We start from the raw sequence: 19,531 nt of genomic DNA, 5'->3' as shown, positions 1-19,531 counted from the left end.
AGGTTCCTATGAGGACTGAGGCTTCATTTTGGGTCAGGGCAGCAGGGTAACTCAGGCGATTCAGGATTTCTCAGCCTCCCTGTGATGGACATGTGATGGGACAATTCTCTGTCAGCGGTTGCCCTGCATATTGTAGGCTGTTTAGCATCCTGTTTCATTTCTAACAACCAGATGGAAGGTGTCACCACCCACCTATCCCACTGTCACAACCATACATGACAAGTGTCTCTCCTGGGTGTGGGGGCACATGCTCCATTTGAATCAGCATAGACAATAACCTTCTCTGGGGTCACAGAGCATGTACTCAATTGAGAGGCACCATGTAGAGAAACTGGAATTCTGAAAGAGATGGGAATACCAGACCACCTGACCTGCCTCTTGAGAACTCTGTATGCAGGTCAGGAAGCAACAGTTAGAACTGGACATGGAACAACAGACCGGTTCCAAATAGGAAAAGGAGTGTGTCAAGGCTGTATATTGTCACCCTGCTTATTTAACTTATATGCAGAGTACATCATGAGAAACGCTGGGCTGGAAGAAGCACAAGCTGCAATCAAGATTGCCAGGAGACATATCAATAACCTCAGATATGCAGATGACACCACCCTTATGGCAGAAAGTGAAGAGGAACTAAAGAGCCTCTTAATGAAGGTGAAAGAGGAGAGTGAAAAAGTTGACTTAAAGCTCAACATTCAGAGAATGAAGATCATGGCATCTGGTCCCATCATGGCAAATAGATTGGGAAACAGTGGAAACACTGCCTGACTTTATTTTGGGGGGCTCCAAAATCACTGAAGATGGTGACTGCTGCCATGAAATTAAAAGACTCTTACACCTTGGAAGGAAAAGTATGACCAAGCTAGAGAGCATATTAAAAAGCAGAGACATTACTTTGCCAACAAAGGCCCATCTAATCAAGGCTATGGTTTTTCCAGTAGTCATGCATGGATATGAGAGTCAGACTATAAAGAAAGCTGAGTGCTGAAGAATTGATGCTTTTGAACTGTGATGTTGGAGAAGACTCTTGAGAGTCCCTTTCACTGCAAAGAGCTCCACCCAGTCCATCCTAAAGGAGATCAGTCCTGGGTGTTCATTGGAAGGACTGATGTTGAAGCTGAAACTTCAATACTTTGGCCACCTGACGTGAAGAACTGACTCACTGGAAAAGACCCTGATGCTGGGAAAGATTGAAGGCTGGAGGAGACGGAGATGACAGAGGATGAGATGGTTGAATGGCATCACCAACTCAATGGACATGAGTTTGAGTAAAAACTCTGGGAGTTGGTGATGGACAGGGAGGCCTGGTGTGCTGCAGTCCATGGGGTCGCAAAGAGTCAGATGTGAATGAGCAACTGAACTAAACTGAGGTAGAGAGTGTCTCCAAGATCAGACCTTTAAAGATGGGCTTGCGGTTCTTTATTTCTACTTTAGATTCTAATAACGTTGAACCTTGGTCAGGAGTCCATGAGGAAACCTGTGTGTTCTTCGTGACCAAGGTCACACGTTTCCTTGCATTGTTTAGATAGGAGTTGTGTAATATAAGATATAAAAACAGTGACCACAGAGAAAAAGGAAAGTAAGACAAAATTAATAAACTTGGAAAGAGAGGCTTTGTAGTTCCAGAAAACTGGAGAATCGAGGAGACACCAGGAAGATGTACCAAGCATGGTTTATTATTATTTGTTGGGGGATTACAAGATTATTGTTTGAGTAAGGTGATTCTGCTTTGTTTATCAGTTTTTTACCTACATTTTTTGTCAATATTTATGAAGGAGACTTTGGATTAAAGGTCCTATGACTGCCTTTAGTTACAAACAAGCAGGTTGCTAAAACCTGCTGCAATAACCTCTTGGAGAAACTGTGTTTAATCCCCCCTTGATTGGCAGTTAGAAAGGTCTTCCTGAGATGGTATGGTCCAAGAACACACTCCCCGGTGACACGTGTTGGTAAGAATATGAAAGGAAAATGTGAGAATGTTAGAGGTGCCTAAGGAGAGATGGAAGGGTGATGATGGATAGATAAGAGGTGTTAGCTGGGATCATACTCCTGTTAAAATGATCTGAGTCAGGATGACTCTGGTGGTCCAAGGGTTAAGACTCAACACATCCGCTACATGAGGTGATGATTCCACCCCTGGTTGGGTAACTAAGATCCCTGGTTGTGGGAAAAAAAAAATACAAAGTAGAGATTCTTTGGCTGTTTGAGGGACCTTGAGAGTAACTAGATGTATAGAGTTAGGAAATTTCCTTTTTTATTTTAAATTCTACAAGTTACAAGAAATACAGTCATGCTTTTTCACTTCCTTAGAAACAACTGAGTCAATGAGTAAATGATATATCACAGATTAGATGGATAAAGGATGTCTTGAAGGGGAGAGAGGAACAGAATTGCTCACGTGCCTTTTCAGACATGAGGGTAAGGGGCATTTGGACAGAACCTCCTCTTAGCTATAAGGAGGACAGAGCCCGCTGTGGGGCAGGAAGAGGTGATCAACATTTTGTGCTGACGTGTCCCTCCCCTCAGAGAAGGGAGGTTTTCCAAAGGTCTCTTCAGAAATATTTTTTAACTTTGTTAAATCACACACTCGACTTTAGAAACACACACTCGACTTTAGAAAATAAATTTTAGACTATCTCCTAAATGTTAAGGAAATGGCAGAGGAGTTGGAGATATGTACCTTGGACAGCTTATCCCAGCCTTATCTCAGGATACAAAGGTAAATAAATATTCCTGGCCTTGGAACATTAGAGTGCATTGTGATATCTCACTCCCTCTAAATGTTCCATGTCCAGATCCTCTTAAGCTTCTCTTAAAACAACCCTCATGATAAAGATAACACACTGATGTGACAGCCAATCCCTGCCAAACAGGATATGGAAGATGACTTCTGTGTAACCTTGGGCTTAGGAGGAACAACCATTGGTTCGTGACACATCACACCAACAAAACGATCCTATAAAAAGTGGCACAATTCCCGTCCTCTCCAGCCACTGGGACACAGTCAGCCTCGACAGACGAAGGACCACGACAGACAAGATGAAGGTTCTGTTCCTGACTCTTCTCCTTGGTGTGGTTTGTGCCGCCCAAGAAGAGGAACCTAAGCAAAATCTCTCAGAGGTACCAGGGACCGTCTGATCTGGGAGGAGGCCTTGGGTGTGTGTGTGTGTGTGTGGGTGTGTGTGTGTGTCCCTTTTGTGGTTTTGATATGTGGACCCACTAACTGATCCTCCTCCTTCCGACTCAATACTGCTCCATTAACTGACTCTAGACCTGCTCCGTTTCGTCTCTGTGTCATCTCTACTGTGTATTAATTGACTCTCAGGCATTTTTACTAGTCTTGTAACAGAAAAAAGTGGATCAGCCAAACAGCTGTTGATTTTGAGATCTTGTATTTGACATGAGAACTCAAGCTATCTCAGAAATGTCTCAGTTCCTTCTTTTGCTCTGACTCGGTTTTGCATTATTTCATAAATCCTGCTTTGTCCAGTCAAGGTAGATAATGTGTGCTGACTTGCACTGGGGGTGGGAAACCTTTGACTCATGATGCTGGATGAAATAAAAAGACAAGGACTACATTTTCTAAGGGGGATTTTGCTTTCAGCTTTCAGGACCATGGAGAACAGTGTACATTGGATCCACCAACCCAGAGAAAATCCAGGAGAATGGACCATTCAGGACTTACTTCCGTAAACTTGTGTTTGATGATGAAAAGGGCACAGTGGACTTTTACTTTTCTGTCAAGTAAGTACAAATAACCAAGAAGGAAAACACATGGGTGAAAAATCAGACACAACTGAGCAACTATTACACACACACAAACACACTTTTGAATTTTCATATGGCTAATCTTTCTGAAATCAACCTGATTGAAGTGAGCATGTGGCTTGTTGTTTCAGAAGTGTCTGACTCTTTGCAAACCTGTGGCCTGTAGACCACCAGGGTCCTCTGTCCATGAGGATTCTCCAGGCAAGAATGCTGGAGAGGACTGCCGTGCCCTCCTCCTGGGCATCTTGCCAATCCAGGGATTGAACCTGCATGTCTACCACTTGAACCTCCTGGGAAGCCCATGAGCAATTATTATATGCAGCTTTGTGGAAGGCATAAGCCTTCCCCGGTGGCTCAGATGATAAAGAATTTGCCTGCAATGCAAGAGAACTGAGTTCGATCCTTGGGTCGGAAACATCCCCTTGAGAAGGAAATGGCAACCCACTCCAGTATTCTTGCCTGGAGAATCCCATGGACAGAGGAGCCTGGTGGGCTACCGTCCATGGGGTCACAAAGAGTCAGATGTGACTGAGCAACTAATTCTTTCTTTCGTGGAGGGCATAGTTCAATATGTTTTGACAGGCACACATCTTTTTCGTGAACTCCACTGTGCAGATACCAAATTTCTCCATCTCTGCCCAAACTCTCCTTTTCCTCAAAATTAGATGTCTACCCACTGAGCCACAAGTTAACAATGGGTCTGCTTATTGTCTCCTCTCTTAGAACTTCAGATGACAAGATTACCCTGTGGGGATAAAACAAAGAAAATTCTAAGTATATGTCTACTTTTTCCATTGCTTCAAACACCTTGTATATGTTTGCTTTTTAAGGCGGAATGGAAAATGGAAGAATGTACATGTCAAGGCAACAAAGCAAGACAATGGTACTTATGTTGCTGACTGTAAGTATGACTGCTTCACTGGTCAGAGAACATTTGGGTAGAAATCTTGGGACAATTGTCTTCCATAACCCCACACACCTGAATTCTACTCCTACTAACAATTAGAGGGGTGAGCAGGCTCCGGTCCTTAGGATATTCAAGCACTTCACTTTGTCATGAGACAATGATTCAAACACACGGCCTGGAGGTCTCCTCCCAATCAGGAGTGTTACTGCTACTGCTAAGTCGTGTCCGACTCTGTGACCTCACACATGGCAGCCCACCAGGCTCTGCCGTCCCTGGGATTTTCCAGGCAAGAACACTGGAGTGGGTTGCCATTTCCTTCTCCAATGCATGAAAGTGAAAAGTGAAAGTGAAGTCGCTCAGTCGTGTCCGACTGTTAGCAACCTCATGGACCGCAGCCTACCAGGCTCCTCCTTCCGTGGGATTTTCCAGGCAAGAGTGCTGGAGTGGGGTGCCATTGCCTTCTCCTCAGGAGTGTTAGCCACTGAGAATAACAGGTATAGACCTGTATTTCATATGGTTCTCAGACAGTTTACAACAGCCTTACGAACTGATGTCTCAAGGGTCTATCTTGAGTCTTCACATCAGTGTCACTTTTTTCAAACAATTTTAAACATCTTAATCCATCCAAGGTACAGAGGATGAACTTGAACCCAAGGAAATCATCTTGAGTTCAACCATAAAGGAAACTGTTGGTCAAAGCAGTAGGGATGCTGGCTAAGACTTTTAAGTTCTTTATAATGGCCCCAAACTACCTTCCTAATTTTAAAAGTCTTAGTTCAGTCGCTCAGTCGTGTCCAACTCTTTGCGACCCCATGAATTGCAGCACGCCAGGCCTCCCTGTCCATCACCGACTCCCAAAGTTCACACAAACTCATGTGCATCGAGTCGGTGGTGCCCTCCAGCCATCTCATCCTCTGTCGTCCCCTTCTCCTCCTGCCCCCAATCCCTCCCAACATCAGGGTCTTTTCCAATGAGTCGACTCTTCACATGAGGTGGCCAAAGTACTGGAGTTTCAGCTCAGACAGTAAACGTTCTAAGGGCTACATATTTGACTGTGATTTAAATGTAGCAGCATGTGATGACAACCCGTGTCTAAACGAAACAGTCGCACAATGCTTATACGACGAACACAAATCAGTGACATTTATGCCTGGAAAATTTCCTGAATGGCTTTTAATATTTGACAACTTTTAAATTATGTTTTTATTTTCTTACTCTGATATTATTTTTTCCTTTGGCCAAATCTCAGTGCTTCCGCTGTCTTTACTTTTTCTCCAGTTTTGCAACCCTTTTTAGCTGCAGTTTTTACAGAGCGACTAAAGAAGGGAGAAATAGGTTATAACCCCTTCTTGTAAGATCTCTTGGGGACCAGCAAGTGCTACCCCCCAACTGTGTTTTGGGGGCTGTGAGGTGTACCCACATCAAGCCTTAATGGTGACCTGACGCCCATAAGATAGGTTGGCTTTCACTGTCCCGTTGCCTTCGTTAATGTCACAGCCAGTTCAGTGATGCTGCAATGCCCACCTTGCTGAAGTCATGGTCAACCACAGGCAGTCACGGATAATCTCAGGACCTGCATCATCCAACTTAAGTTGTCCCAGCGTGACCCCAGGCTCTAGACTCATGGTAGGCTTGGGCACATTGCATGTAACATCTAGGGGCTCTGAGACTATGAAGCTGCTTCTGCTGCTATTTTTTCTCCTTCTCCATCACACTAATAATTTTCAGTGTTTCTGACACTGAACAATGCCATTGGCATGTTTCAGGTACAAAGGCGGGTAGTTTTACCTCCTGTCTTTCTTAGGGATTACTATTAGGTGTGATGCAAGCCAGGAGAGACAGAATGGATGTAGACAGTCTAGACGTGACACACAGTAGGTCAGAGCTGCTTCTTGTCCAGATACATGGGACAGAGTGGACGGGCGGGGCAGAGAGGAGGGGCAGCCCTCCAGGTGGGGACGGAGCTCGCTGCCTGCACTTCCCAGCCGGTGAACTGTCTTCACACCAATGGACATGTCATACCCCAAGCTGAGGGGCAGAGGAAGCACAGGAATTAACATCAAGTGTTCCTAAAGCTGCCTGGCACAGTGTAGGCACTCGAGAACACATGCTATTATTTTTTTCTTTCATTAACTATTTTTAAAATTTGATAATATTGCATATTAATTATTTCAATAGCAGGTCTGTCTACAAAACATCTCAAATTGTCCCAAATATTTTTTAATTTATTTTTAATTGGAGGATAATTGCTTTGCAATGTTATGTTAGTTTCTGCTGTACAATGTCAATCAGGTGTATGTGTACATAGATCCCTTCCCCCTGGAGCCTCCCTTCCCTTCCCCCATCCCAGCCCTCAAGGTCATCACGGAGCACCGAGCTGAGCTCCCTGTGCTATCCAGTAGCTGCCCACTAGCTGTCTGTTTTACACATCGTAGTATATACATGTCCATGCTACACTCTGAAATGCTAACTTGATTTACCATTTCAGTTGATTTACCATTAAGTTGATATACCCTAAAGAAAAATCAGTTCCACGGCTGGAACAACAGAAATACAAATAATTTTGGATCTTGGATTTGATAATACACTCCTGTTTTTCTTTTTTTTTTAACTGTTGGGTTCATTAGAGCACACGTTGTAGAAGACAGCTGAGCAAGAGGGCAAAGAGTGACTGGTTAGTTGTATGAGGACGGGGGAATAAGGAAAAGTCTCGACTGCTCTTGCTTTCCTTGCTGCCATGGCAGCTGTAGGATTCAGCCCACCCACACATCAGCACAGGATGTTCTATTGCTATTACTCTCAACTTGCCATGATGAATCTAACTGAAAATACACAAAGGTGGAGTCCTATATATATGCATATTCTCTCTCTCACAGATGAGGGTCGAAATGTATTTAAAATTGTCTCTGTGTCGAGAACGCATCTGGTAGCACATAACATCAACGTGGATAAACACGGCAAGAAGACAGAATTGACCGGACTGTTTGGTATGTGTGACATCCTCCTATGCACATCAACACTGTCATGTAGAACTTCCATTATCAGCGCTCTTATCCGCAAAATCATTATGTGGTGATGGTATCTATTATGCAGCCCACGGAACCTAGATCTTTCTGTTCGTGGAGATAAGGACCCTGGAACAAAATCTACCAAGAAAGAGGAGCTCAGAGGGGTTGAGGAGATCATATCATCAGACATTTCTAAATAATTCCCATTTGTTGAAATTAAAGATAGCCAATAAGTTTTAGTAGAAATAGTTTTTTGTTTAAATTTTTCGTTGAAGGAAAATTATTGTGTTGGTTTCTAGTTTTATTTTTTTTAACACTTTAATTTCAAGATATGGCTGTAAGGAAACTACTCTTATTTGTTGAGTTTATACTAGTTTCTCAATTGATTCTAAGACTTGGATCAGAAACTTTTATTTTTAATCTTTCTCCTGTGCAATTTTTCAAATGCACTGCTATTGTGAACACTGATATAAGCCCAAATACCTACATAGAAGCACTGAGACAAGTGTACATCATTGGAACAACATATGCCTAGTTAAGGAAAGGTTCTGAGCAGAATAGTGGGTTAATTAAAGGATAAATCATCTCCCATTTTCATGTGTGATGAGGTGAGTGTGTGTCTATCAGGGGAGAACTCTGTCTGCTTTTTATTTGGGTCAGAACAAGACCTCAGTGGCAGGTACAGATAATTGGAAGTAGGTGAGCAAGCAGATCAATTCCATAGTGTGATGAAGTCCCCAGATCCATGAAACTCCTGCGAGTCTTTGGGGTACTCCTGCTGATGCTGAGGTGGGAGGTCTAGTTACAGAGTTGGGTGGGGATTAATTCTTAAGACAGACAGCAGACATCTGAGTCATGAAATGGTAACTGTTGGAGGCTTAATTTATATCAAGTGAAGATCTGACTTGGACACTCCATTTCTTGTTCTGCATTCAGAATGGGTTCTGAGGGGCAAAATTCTGCTTTCTATGTGGTGTTTTTCAGTTAAACTGAATGTTGGAGATGAAGACTTGGAGAAATTCTGGAAGCTGACGGAAGACAAAGGAATTGACAAGAAAAATGTTGTGAATTTCTTGGAAAATGGTAATGGAATTCTATTTTTTCCTAAGTATATCATTCACCTTATATGCAAATATACTATCAGGAAACAAATCAATTTATTTGATATCTATTTCTCCATAAATATTATTTTATATAATCTGGTACTTAAAAAAAAAGTCTTGGAAATCCTGTGGAATGGTACTAATTGGTGGATCTTTCTTTCCTATCCCTTTGGTTTTCCTCCAGAAGACCATCCTCACCCCGAGTGACAAGGTCCAAACAAACACCAGTGTAAGTGAAAACAGTCTTTTACTAATGCTGTTCCATTAAATAAATCGATAAGGACACATGGTGATTTCATATCTGCCAAATTTTGTGGATAACAATTATCTTTGGCCCCACAGCTTACATTTGATCAGTAGAGAAATATCTCTGTCACAACAGGTAATTCCTCTTCTCTCGAGCCATATTAAATTGCTGTTTGGTTGGTTGATTCATCCTGAGCAGCTTTGATGAGAAAGCCTTATCCTGCAGGAATATCGCAGACCAGAGTCATCAGGGAGAAGCAGGAATGATCACGAGTTGGTGGAAGCTTAACTAGTTTTCCCCTCAATCCTGACTTTGTGGTTGTCCACATACACCCCTCCTCTAAGAGAACCAAGACTGAAGGGTGCTCATGTTGACTCAAGACAAGTGTTCAATCTCATATAGTTCTGACAGAACCAGTAGAGGTCTTCCAGTCACACTGTCTGAAACATGCATTTGAATTCTATTCCCCTTCAGAAGATGATTTTCTTAAAGTGAGATTTTTAAACTTTCTAACCTAAGACAGCCTAAGAAAATGACACACATCTAGGATAAAGTTTGGCTTTTAATTTTCTGTTGAGAAAGAAAAAAAAAAATGAAAGAAAAAAAGCAAAGACAAAGACTAGCTTCCAGGCAAATATGATAAGAAAGATGTGGTATGTATATTCAATGGAATATTCAGTTCAGTAAAAGAATGAAGTAATGTCATTTGTAGCCACATGGATGGACCTAGATATGATCAAACTGAGTGAAGTCAGAAAAGTGAAAGTGAAGTCGCTCAGTCCTGTCCGACTCTTTGAGACTCCGTGGACTATAGCCTATCAGGCTCCTCCCTCCATGGGATTGTCTAGGCAAGAGTACTGGAGTGGGTTGCCATTTCCTTCTCCAGGGGATCTTCCTGACCCAGGGATCGAACCCAGGTCTCCCACATTCCAGGCAGACGCTTTAACCTCTGAGCCACCAGGGGGGTCAGAAAGGGAAAGACAAATATCACATGACGTCACACATACGTGGAATCTAAAATATGACATATGAAAATCACTCAGTTGTGTCTGAGTCTTTGTGACCACATGGACTGTAGTCCTGAAATTCTCCAGGCCAGAATACTGGAGTGGATAGCTTTTCCCTTTTCCAGGGGATCTTCCCAAGCCAGGGATCAAACCTAGGTCTCCTGCATTTCAGGAGGATTCTTTACCAGCTGAGCCACAAGGGGAGCCCAAGAATACTGGAGTAGGTAGCCTATCCCTTCTCCAGGGGATCTTCCCAACCTAGGAATCGAACTGCAGTCTTCTGCATTGCAGGCAGACTCTTTACCAACTGAGCTGTCAGGGAAACCCAAAATATGACATGGAGGAACTTATTTAGAAAACAGAAACAGGGTCACAGCTCTAAATAACAGACTTGTGGCTGCCAAGGGTGAAAGGCTGGAGAAGAGATGGAATGAGTATTTGGAGTTAGAAGGTACAAGCTACAATATACAAGATGGATAGACCAAAAAGTCCTAAAGTATAGCACAGGGAACTATATGTAATACTCTTTAAAAACCTACATGAGAAAATAATCTGGAAAAGAATAGGTATACGTATGTACAAACTAACTGCTTCGCTGCACACATAAAACTAATGCAACATAGTTAATCAACTATACTTCAATATAAATTAAATTTTTAAAAATTATTTCTTGAAGACCCTAAAGACAAAACTTGAAGAGTTAGAAGAATGCACTCTAATCACAGAATCTGAATGTGCATTGTGAAACCATTACTCCTATAATGGATCATATAGATAGAAGGTCACCTCATATGTACATCCTGGGGAAAATTCCACATGGACCCCCACCTACATCAGAGATGTGGAGTAGTGAGTGCCACCAGGATTCTGACATTGGATCACCTCCCAGCTTCTGTACCCTGGACAACCTACTGCCTGAGGCTCACCCCATCAGCCATCACACAGTCAACTCTACTAAACTTTTCAGTTCAGTTCAGTCACTCGGTTGTGTCCAGCTCTTTGCAGACACAGAGTGTCCATGGACTGCAGCTCCCTGTCCATCACCAACTCCCAGAGGTTACTCAAACTCATGTCCATTGAGTCGGTGATGCCATCCAACCATCTCATCTTCTATTGTCCCCCTCTTCTCCTGCCTGCAATCTTTCCCAGCATCAGGGTCTTTTCCAGTGAGTCAGTTCTTTGCGGCAGGTGGCCAAAGTATTGGAGTTTCAGCTTCAGCATTAATCCTTCCAATGAATATTCAGGACTGATCTCCTTTAGGATGGGCTGGTTGGAACTCCTTGCAGTCCAAGGGACTCAAGAGTCTTCTCCAACACCACAGTTCAAAAGCATCAATTCTTCAGTGCTCAGCTTTCTTTATCAACTAAACATTTTGTCCTGTTTTATTCACCTACAGAAACAGTCATGGAGACCAGACATGTCCTCATTTCCATTGAATCAAGATCAACACAAAGACGACTTCTCTGGTTCCTGGTTAACATGATCCTTCTCTCTTCACACTCACACTCCCTTTCTTATCTCATCTCTCCTGGTCACTAATCACATCCTGTCTGGTGGTGTTTGATTTCTGAGGGTTTAAATAAATTGGTTCAATTTACAGTCAAGTTATGTGTGTTTGTACCAAAAGTCACCGTTTTCAAACACCCAAAAATGCACATTAAATTTAACTATCCAGAAACATATGCCTTTAATAAGATAGGTGTTCCATCAGAGGCAATTCTGAGGAGGAGGATATAGAGATTCCTAGAGGTATCCAGGGGAAAAGGAGAGAAAGGACATGGGATAGGGACAGGGTTATGGATCGTCTTAACTGCAGTGAGAAAGGGTAATCTGGTCAAGAAAGATGTCAAGAAAACATCGTATTCATTACATGGAAAGGAACCGTGTTCCAGTCTTTGATCTTCATAGAGAGCAAGTATAAAATGCCATGGGCCACAACGTAAGGGAAACGTATATTCTGACAACACCAACACTTCTGCAGTTGAGCTGAAGATACTTCTTAACGACTTGGACCACTAGGAACCAAAGCTGGGCAGCATGTGCACCTTGGTCAATTCGTAGCATCATGAAGTCAGGGCAGTGCTTGGAGGAACAAGATGATTGACAGCTCAGGCAGGAAGCTGTCACTGTTTACAACATCTGAAGATGTTTCTTCCAGCCTCTTATGCTTCAAAGAGGTGTTAGTAGTTTGAAGGAGGTGTTAGTAGTCTGAAGGAGAGGCCATTCCCACTGTCATGGGGAGAGCACACAGATCAGATCTCCTTGTGGTTTACAATCTACAAGATGGAATACCCTTGAGATATAGAACTTATGGGAGTTGCCTGGTGTTCCAATGGTTAAGAATCTACCTGTGGATGCAGGGACAGGGGTTCGATCCCTGATCCAGGAAGATCCCACATACCAAGGGAAAACTAAGCCAATGGAACACAGCTGCTGAGTCGGCACACTTGGAGCCCATGCTCCAAAGAGAAGGTACCACAAAGAGGAGCTTGGTCACTGTAAGTAGAGAGGAGCCCCCATTCCCTGGAGCTAGAGAAGGCCCAGGAAGCATTAAAGACCCAGCACAGCCCAAAATTAATCATTAAATCTTTTTTTTTTTTTTAATGATGCAGATAGTGATTGCAGCCATGAAATTAAAAGACGCTTACTCCTTGGAAGAAAAGTTATGACCAACCTAGACAGCATATTAAAAAGCAGAGACATTACTTTGTCAACAAAGGTCTGTCTAGTCAAGGCTATGATTTTTCCAGTGGTAGTGTATGGATGTGAGAGTTGGAGTATAAAGAAAGCTGAGCACCCAAGAATTGATGCTTTTGAACTGTGGTGTTGGAGAAGACTCTTGAGAATCCCTTGGACTGCAAGGAGATCCAACCAGTCCATCCTAAGGGAGATCAGTCCTGGGTGTTCATTGGAAGGACTGATGATGAAGCTGAAGCTCCAATACTTTGGCCACCTGATGAGAAGAGATGACTCATTGGAAAAGACCCTGATGCTGGGAAAGATTGAGGGCAAGAGGAGAAGGGGAAGACAGAAGATGAGATGGTTGGATGGCATCACTGACTCAATGGACATGAGTTTGGATGGACTCCAGGAGTTGGTGATGGACAGGGAGGCCTCGTGTTCTGTGGTTCATGGTGTCACAGAGTCAGACACAACTGAGTGACTGAACTGAACTGCCATGGAATATTTCCATGGTGAGTATTTTTACCCATAAAAGCGGTATGTGCTGACAATATCCATTATGCAGTGTACAAGGCCTATCTATTTATGTTCACTGAGTCAAATCCTGGAAATTAATCTACCAAGAATGAGTAGCTCAGGGTGGAGAGCAGAGGCAGTATCAGATCATCAAACATTTCAAAATAATTCCCACTTGTTGGCATTAAAAAATGAAATTTTACTAGAAGACATTTTCTTTTCCCATTTTTTATCATGCCAACAAATTTCAAGCCACGGTTGAGGCTGTCCTTAACTAGCTCATTTTATACAGTTGTAAAGTGCATTCTAACCCTTGGGACAGAAACTTTTATAATGAATCTTCATCCTATTCAACTATTCAAATGCACTGTTTTTAGGAACACTGACATCACCCCAAATACCCACATAGACGCACTGACAGGTATGTGTACCCCTGGAACAACACATGTCTGTTTCAGAAAAGGTATTGGTTAGAACAGTGGGTTAATTGAAGACTAAACCATCTCCCATTACTATGTGTGATGAGGTGAGTTGTATCTGTCAGGGGAAACCCTGTTCCCTACTTATTAGGGTCAGAACAAGACCTGAGTGGCAGGTACAGATACTAGGAAGTTGGTCAAGGAGCAGGTTGGTTCCATACTAAATTCATGGAGCTCCTGCAAGTCTTTGGGGTCCTGCTAAGGACACTCGTTTGGTCTAGTTACAGAGTTGCACGAAATTAATGGTTAAGACAGCAGACATCTGACTCATGGGAATTGGTTGCTGTTTGAGGCTTAATTTATAAGAAGTGAAGATCTGAATTTCACACTCAACTTCTTGTTCTGTATTCAGAAATTTCTCTGGGTTCTCAGAGGCAAAAATTCTCCTTTCTTCATGGTATTTTTCAGTGAAAGAAAGTGATATTGAAGATGAAGCCTTGGAGAAGTTCAAGGAGTTTACAATAAAGAGAGGGATTAAAGAAGAAAATATTGTGCATATCAAAAAAAAGTGGTAAGGGAATTATACTTTTTCCTAACTATATCATTTATTTAGCATATAAATATGCTATCAAGATACAGTTGAATTTATTTAACTTCTTTCTCCATGAATAAACTTTTATATAATCCCCAACTTATAAAAAGAGAAAAACACTGGAAATATTGGAGAATGGTTGTAAAGAATGAATCTGTTATTTCCTCCCCTGGATAACTGTCCTCCCAGTAAGAAGAAAAAGCCTTCACAATAACTTCAGTGTAAATGAATATTTGTGTGTTTGTGCACAGTTGCCTCTGACTTTTTGCAACCCCATGGACTGTAGCCTGCCAGTCTCCTGAACATGGGATTATCCAGGCAAGAAAACTGGAGTGAGCTGCCATTCCCTTCTCTAGGGGATCTTCCTCATCCAGGGATTGAACCTGGGTCTCCTGCATTGCATGCTATACTGTACCATCAAATATATCAATAAGGACACACGGTGGATTTCATATATGCTAAATTTTTCAGGTAGCATTTTTTTTGTCCCAATAACTTACTTTCTATCACTAGAGAAATTTCTCTGTCTCCATAGGTAACATCTCTTCTTTTGAGTCATATTAAATAGCCAGTTGGTTGGCTGATTAATACTGAGCAGGTTCAGTGAGAAAACCTTAGCCTGCAGGAATCGTGCAGACCAGAGTCATCAGAGAGAAGCAGGAATCCCCATAAGCTAGTGGAAACTTGTGTTCCCATCAGTCCTGACCTCACATTTGTCCACACACATCCCTCCTCCAGGAGAACTGGGATTAAAGAGAACTCATATTTCCTTCAAATCCACTATTTAATCTCACATAATTCTGACAGAACCAGTAAAGGCCTTTACCACATGGTCTGAAACATGCATTTATAGTCCCCCTCAGGGCTGCTGTCTATGGGGTTGCACAGAGTCGGACATGACTGAAGTGACTTAGCAGCAGCAGGAGGTTTTTGTTCTAGTGTGATCTTTAAACTTTCTAAGCTATAAGGCAGCCTCAGAAAATGACACTGATCTAAGCTAAAGTGTGGCTTTTATTTTTCTGTTGAGATAAATGGAAGAAATAAAGCAAATAAAAACACTATCTTCTAGGTGTATATGGTAAAAAGAAAAGCTGTAATACATAGGTACAATGGAATGCTCTTCATCCATAAGAAAGAATAAAATAGTACTACTTGAAGCAATATGGATGAACTTAGAGATGATCGTACTAAGTACCTGAATATTGAATGCTAGTTGCTCAGTTGTATCCAATTCTTTGCTACCCCATGCAGTGGAGCCCACCAGGCCCCTCTGTCCATAAGATTCTCCAGGCAAGAATACTGGAGTGGGTTGCCATTTCCTTCTCTAAGAGATCTTCCTGACCCAGAGATAGAACCCAGGTCACCCACATTGCAGACAGATTCTTTACCATCTGAGCGACCAGGTAGCCCATACTAAGTAATGTAAGTCAGAGAAAGAAAGATAAGTAGCATATGATATCATTTATGTGTGGATTTTAAAATACAACACAGATGAATTTATCTGCAAAACACAGACTCACAGACATAGACAACTTGCTTGTGGTTCCTAAGCGGCAGGGAGAGAAGGATTGGGAGTTTCAGATTCACAGAGATAAGAACTATTGCATACAGGATGGATAGACAAAAAAGACCTACTGTAGAGTACAGGGAACTGTATTCATTGTCCTGGGATAAACCATAATGGAAAACAATATGCAAAATAATATATGTGTGTGTGTGTGTACTCACACATATGTACATGTGTGTGTGAATAACTTTCCTGTAGAGAAGAAAGTAAAACAGTATTGTTAATCAACTACAATTCAACATAAAATAAGAAAATGATTCTTGAAGCCCCCAAAGACAAAACATGTGGAATCAGACGTGCTTACTCCAATCACAGAGTCTGTAAACCATCTTAATTTGAACCATACCCATGAATGTGCATTTTGAAATCATTAGTCTTAGATTGCTTCCAGTACATAAAAGGTCCCACCATATATACATCCTGGGAAAAATTCCACAGGGACTCCAACATCACAGAGATGTGGAGTACTGAGGTCCACCAGGATTCTGACATTGGATCAGCTACCAGCTCCTGTACCCTGGACAGCCTACTGCCTGAGGCTCACCCCTGTCAGCCGTCACAGAGTTGACTCTACTAAACCTCTGGTTCTGTTCTACTCACCTACAGAAAGAGTGCCTGAGACCAGACCCATCCTTGTCTCCATGGAATCAAGATCAACAACACGAAGATGACTTTCCTGGTCCCTGAGTAACACGATCCTTCACTCTTCACACACACTCCCTCTCCCATCTCGTCTCTACTGGTCAGTTAATCATGTCCTGCTTGGTGGTATTTGATTTCTGAGGGTATAAATAAACTGATTTAATACCATCCCTGCACATGTGTGTGTGTGCAAAAGTCACTTGATCTAAAACACACAAATATATGCATAAAATTTAACTATCCAGAAACATATGCCTTTAAGAGGATAGATGGGTTTCCCTGGTAGCTCAGTTGGTACAGAATCTGCCTGTGGTGCAGGAGATGTGGGTTCGATCCCTGGGTTGGGAAGTTCCCCTGGAGAAGGGAATGGCAACCCACTCCAGTATTCTTGCCTGGAGAATTCCATGGACAGAGGACTGTGATGGGATACAGTCCATGGGGTTGCAAACACTTGGACATGACTGAGCAACAACACTTTCACTTTCAGGAGAGATATTCATCAAAGACAACTCTGAGGAGGATTAACTAGAGATGTCCTAGAGGTATCCATGGGAGAAGGAGAAGAAAACTAATCCATCATTGGACAGGGGACAGGGTTATGGATGCTCTTACTGTACTAGGAGGAGGCAGGCTGGTCAAGAAAGATGTCCCCAGAAAGCATCTTACTCGTGTTAGGAAAAGAAACTCGTGTTCAGATTTACTAAGATGTACTCACAGAAAGTGTCAGAGGACATTTGTCATAATTGAGGGGAAGGCAATGGCACCCCACTCCAGTACTCTTGCCTGGAAAATCCCATGGATGGAGGAGCCTGGAAGGCTGAAGTCCATGGGGTCGCTGAGGGTCGGACACAACTGAGCGACTTCACTTTCACTTTTCACTTTCACACATTGGAGAAGGAAATGGCATCCCACTCCAGTGTTCTTGCCTGGAGAATCCCAGGGACAGGGGAGCCTGGTGGGCTACCGTCTATGGGGTCGCACAGAGTCTCGGACATGACAAGTGATGTAGCAGTAGCAGCAGCAGCCTCTTCTAACAGCACCAACATTTCTGCAATTGAGCTGAAGGACTCATAATTCTTAACGACTGCAACAGAAGGAATCAAAGATGGGGCAGCAGCTGACACTTAGGAGCAAAATGATGCAGCTGTAACTGATCCACATTCATAGGACGTAAAGAAGATCTTCCAGCCACTTATGGTTCAAAGAGCTGCAGACACTAGCATTTCCAGGGACTGAACATTCCCGTGACAGTGGGCAGAGCACACTGACCGAGGTATTTAGAATCCAAAAGATCTAGCGAGCACTCAAGATACAGAACTTATGGGGCTTCCCTGGTGGTCCAGTGGTAAGGAATCCACCTGCTTTGCAGGGGCCTCACATTCCATCCCTGATCCCGGAAGATCCCACATGCCATGGAAAACTAAACCCATGTGTGACAACTACAGAAATGCGTGTGCCCAGGGCCTGTGCTCCCCAAGTAGAGAAGCCACCTCAAAGAGAAGCCTGCATACTGTAATTAGAGAGTAGCCCCTGTTTGCCGCAACTAGAGAAAGCCAGTGCAGCAACTAAGATTCAGAGCAGTCAAAAATAACAAACAACTATGTTTTTCTCAAAAACATAAAGATATAGACCTTGTTTAAAAGTTTGGACAAAAGTTTAAAGATCTGCTCCAAGTCCGAGATAAATAACACTAGACCTAGTGATATGTAACAGAATAAATGATTTCCGTCCTACATAGTCATGACCTCCAAATCGGATACAACTGGTCATTGTCAAAGGTACCAGGAATGAATGTTTCCATGGCTTAGTTCATAGTAATGGCAGTCAAGGGCTTTCTTTAAGTTCTCCTACTTGTAAAGCAGAGTGGATGCAGTTGGAGCTCTGTCTCTGGTCTTCACAGTACCTCTGCAAATGCTGGATTGGATGGGTGGGTAGACACAGAGGCAACAGAACAGTTATGGGGTGAATCTCTTCATGGCTATTGAGTCAAGACCTGGCGTAAACCAGTCAGAAACTGTGAAATATCCTATGCCTACATGTGTGTATATATATACATGCATATATACATATATGTGTATTTGTTTTTTCAATATTAATAGGAAAAAACAAGTTATCACCACAAATCCAACAGATAAATATCATGGGGTAACTAGGAACAGATTTATTTTATTGGAATTAATGACCCAGATGAAATGTAGACACAGTACTTGAAAGACATGGAACTGAAATTGATGTGGTGAAACAGAAGATTCCTCCTGTCTTTTCTCTATTAAAGAAATTGAATAGAATATTCCATAAAGTTGGAGGTCAAGGATATTTAATTGAAAACTATCAAACAAGTAAAGAAGAAATATCACTAAACTTTGAGAAAGTCATACATAGATATGTGATCACATAAGTTCATATTAAAGTATTTTCCATCTTATTTTGTTATTTAATCTCCTAGTCAGAATCAGGTTCTTCTGACAAATTAGTTTAAATCCTATTTACTCAGAGAAAACCATAATTCTAAAATGTGTATGCACCCCAATGTATAGATGTGAGAGTTGGACTATAAAGAAAGCTGAGCGCTGAAGAATTGAAGCTTTTGAACTGTGGTGTTGGAGAAAACTCTTGAGAGTAACCCTTGGACTGCAAGGAGATCCAACCAGTCCATCCTAAAGGAAATCAGTCCTGAATACTCACTGGAAGTACTGATACTTCGGCTGAAACTCCAATACTTTGGCTACCTGATGTGAAGAACTGACTTGTTTGAAAAGACCCTGATGCTAAGAAAGATTGAAGTCAGGAGGAGAAGGGGACAACAGAGGATGAGATGGTTGGATGCCATCATCAACTCAATGGACATGAGTTGGAGCAAGCTTCAGGAGTTGGTGATGGACAGGGAAGTCTGGCGTGCTGCAGTCCATGGGGTCGCAAAGAGCTGGACACGACTGAGCGACTGAACTGAACTGAACTGAACCTGAATATTCACAACAGCACTGTTTAAGATACCAGGACATGGAAGCCACCTAAACATCCATCAGCAGAGGAATGGAAAAAGAAGTGGTATCTATACACACAGTGGAATATTACT

General features: G+C 42.4%; 1 protein-coding gene across 1 annotated transcript; it reads left to right on the top strand.

Moving 5' to 3' along the window:
* Positions 1–2,958: 2,958 nt before the first annotated feature.
* On the top strand, positions 2,959–11,641 carry LOC139181023 (odorant-binding protein). The gene is made up of 7 exons (XM_070783708.1): positions 2,959–3,117; positions 3,602–3,741; positions 4,596–4,666; positions 7,549–7,659; positions 8,665–8,763; positions 8,968–9,012; positions 11,434–11,641. Exons 1-6 carry the CDS (start codon positions 3,037–3,039, stop codon positions 8,988–8,990), a joined length of 525 nt encoding a protein of 174 aa, XP_070639809.1. The 5' UTR covers positions 2,959–3,036; the 3' UTR covers positions 8,991–9,012; positions 11,434–11,641.
* Positions 11,642–19,531: the final 7,890 nt, after the last annotated feature.

This window comes from Bos indicus, chromosome X (assembly GCF_029378745.1).
Source record: "Bos indicus isolate NIAB-ARS_2022 breed Sahiwal x Tharparkar chromosome X, NIAB-ARS_B.indTharparkar_mat_pri_1.0, whole genome shotgun sequence".
Taxonomy (NCBI): Eukaryota; Metazoa; Chordata; class Mammalia; order Artiodactyla; family Bovidae; genus Bos; species Bos indicus.
The sequence above is the reverse complement of the archived record's forward strand: the minus strand, read 5'-3'. Positions and strand labels throughout refer to the sequence as shown.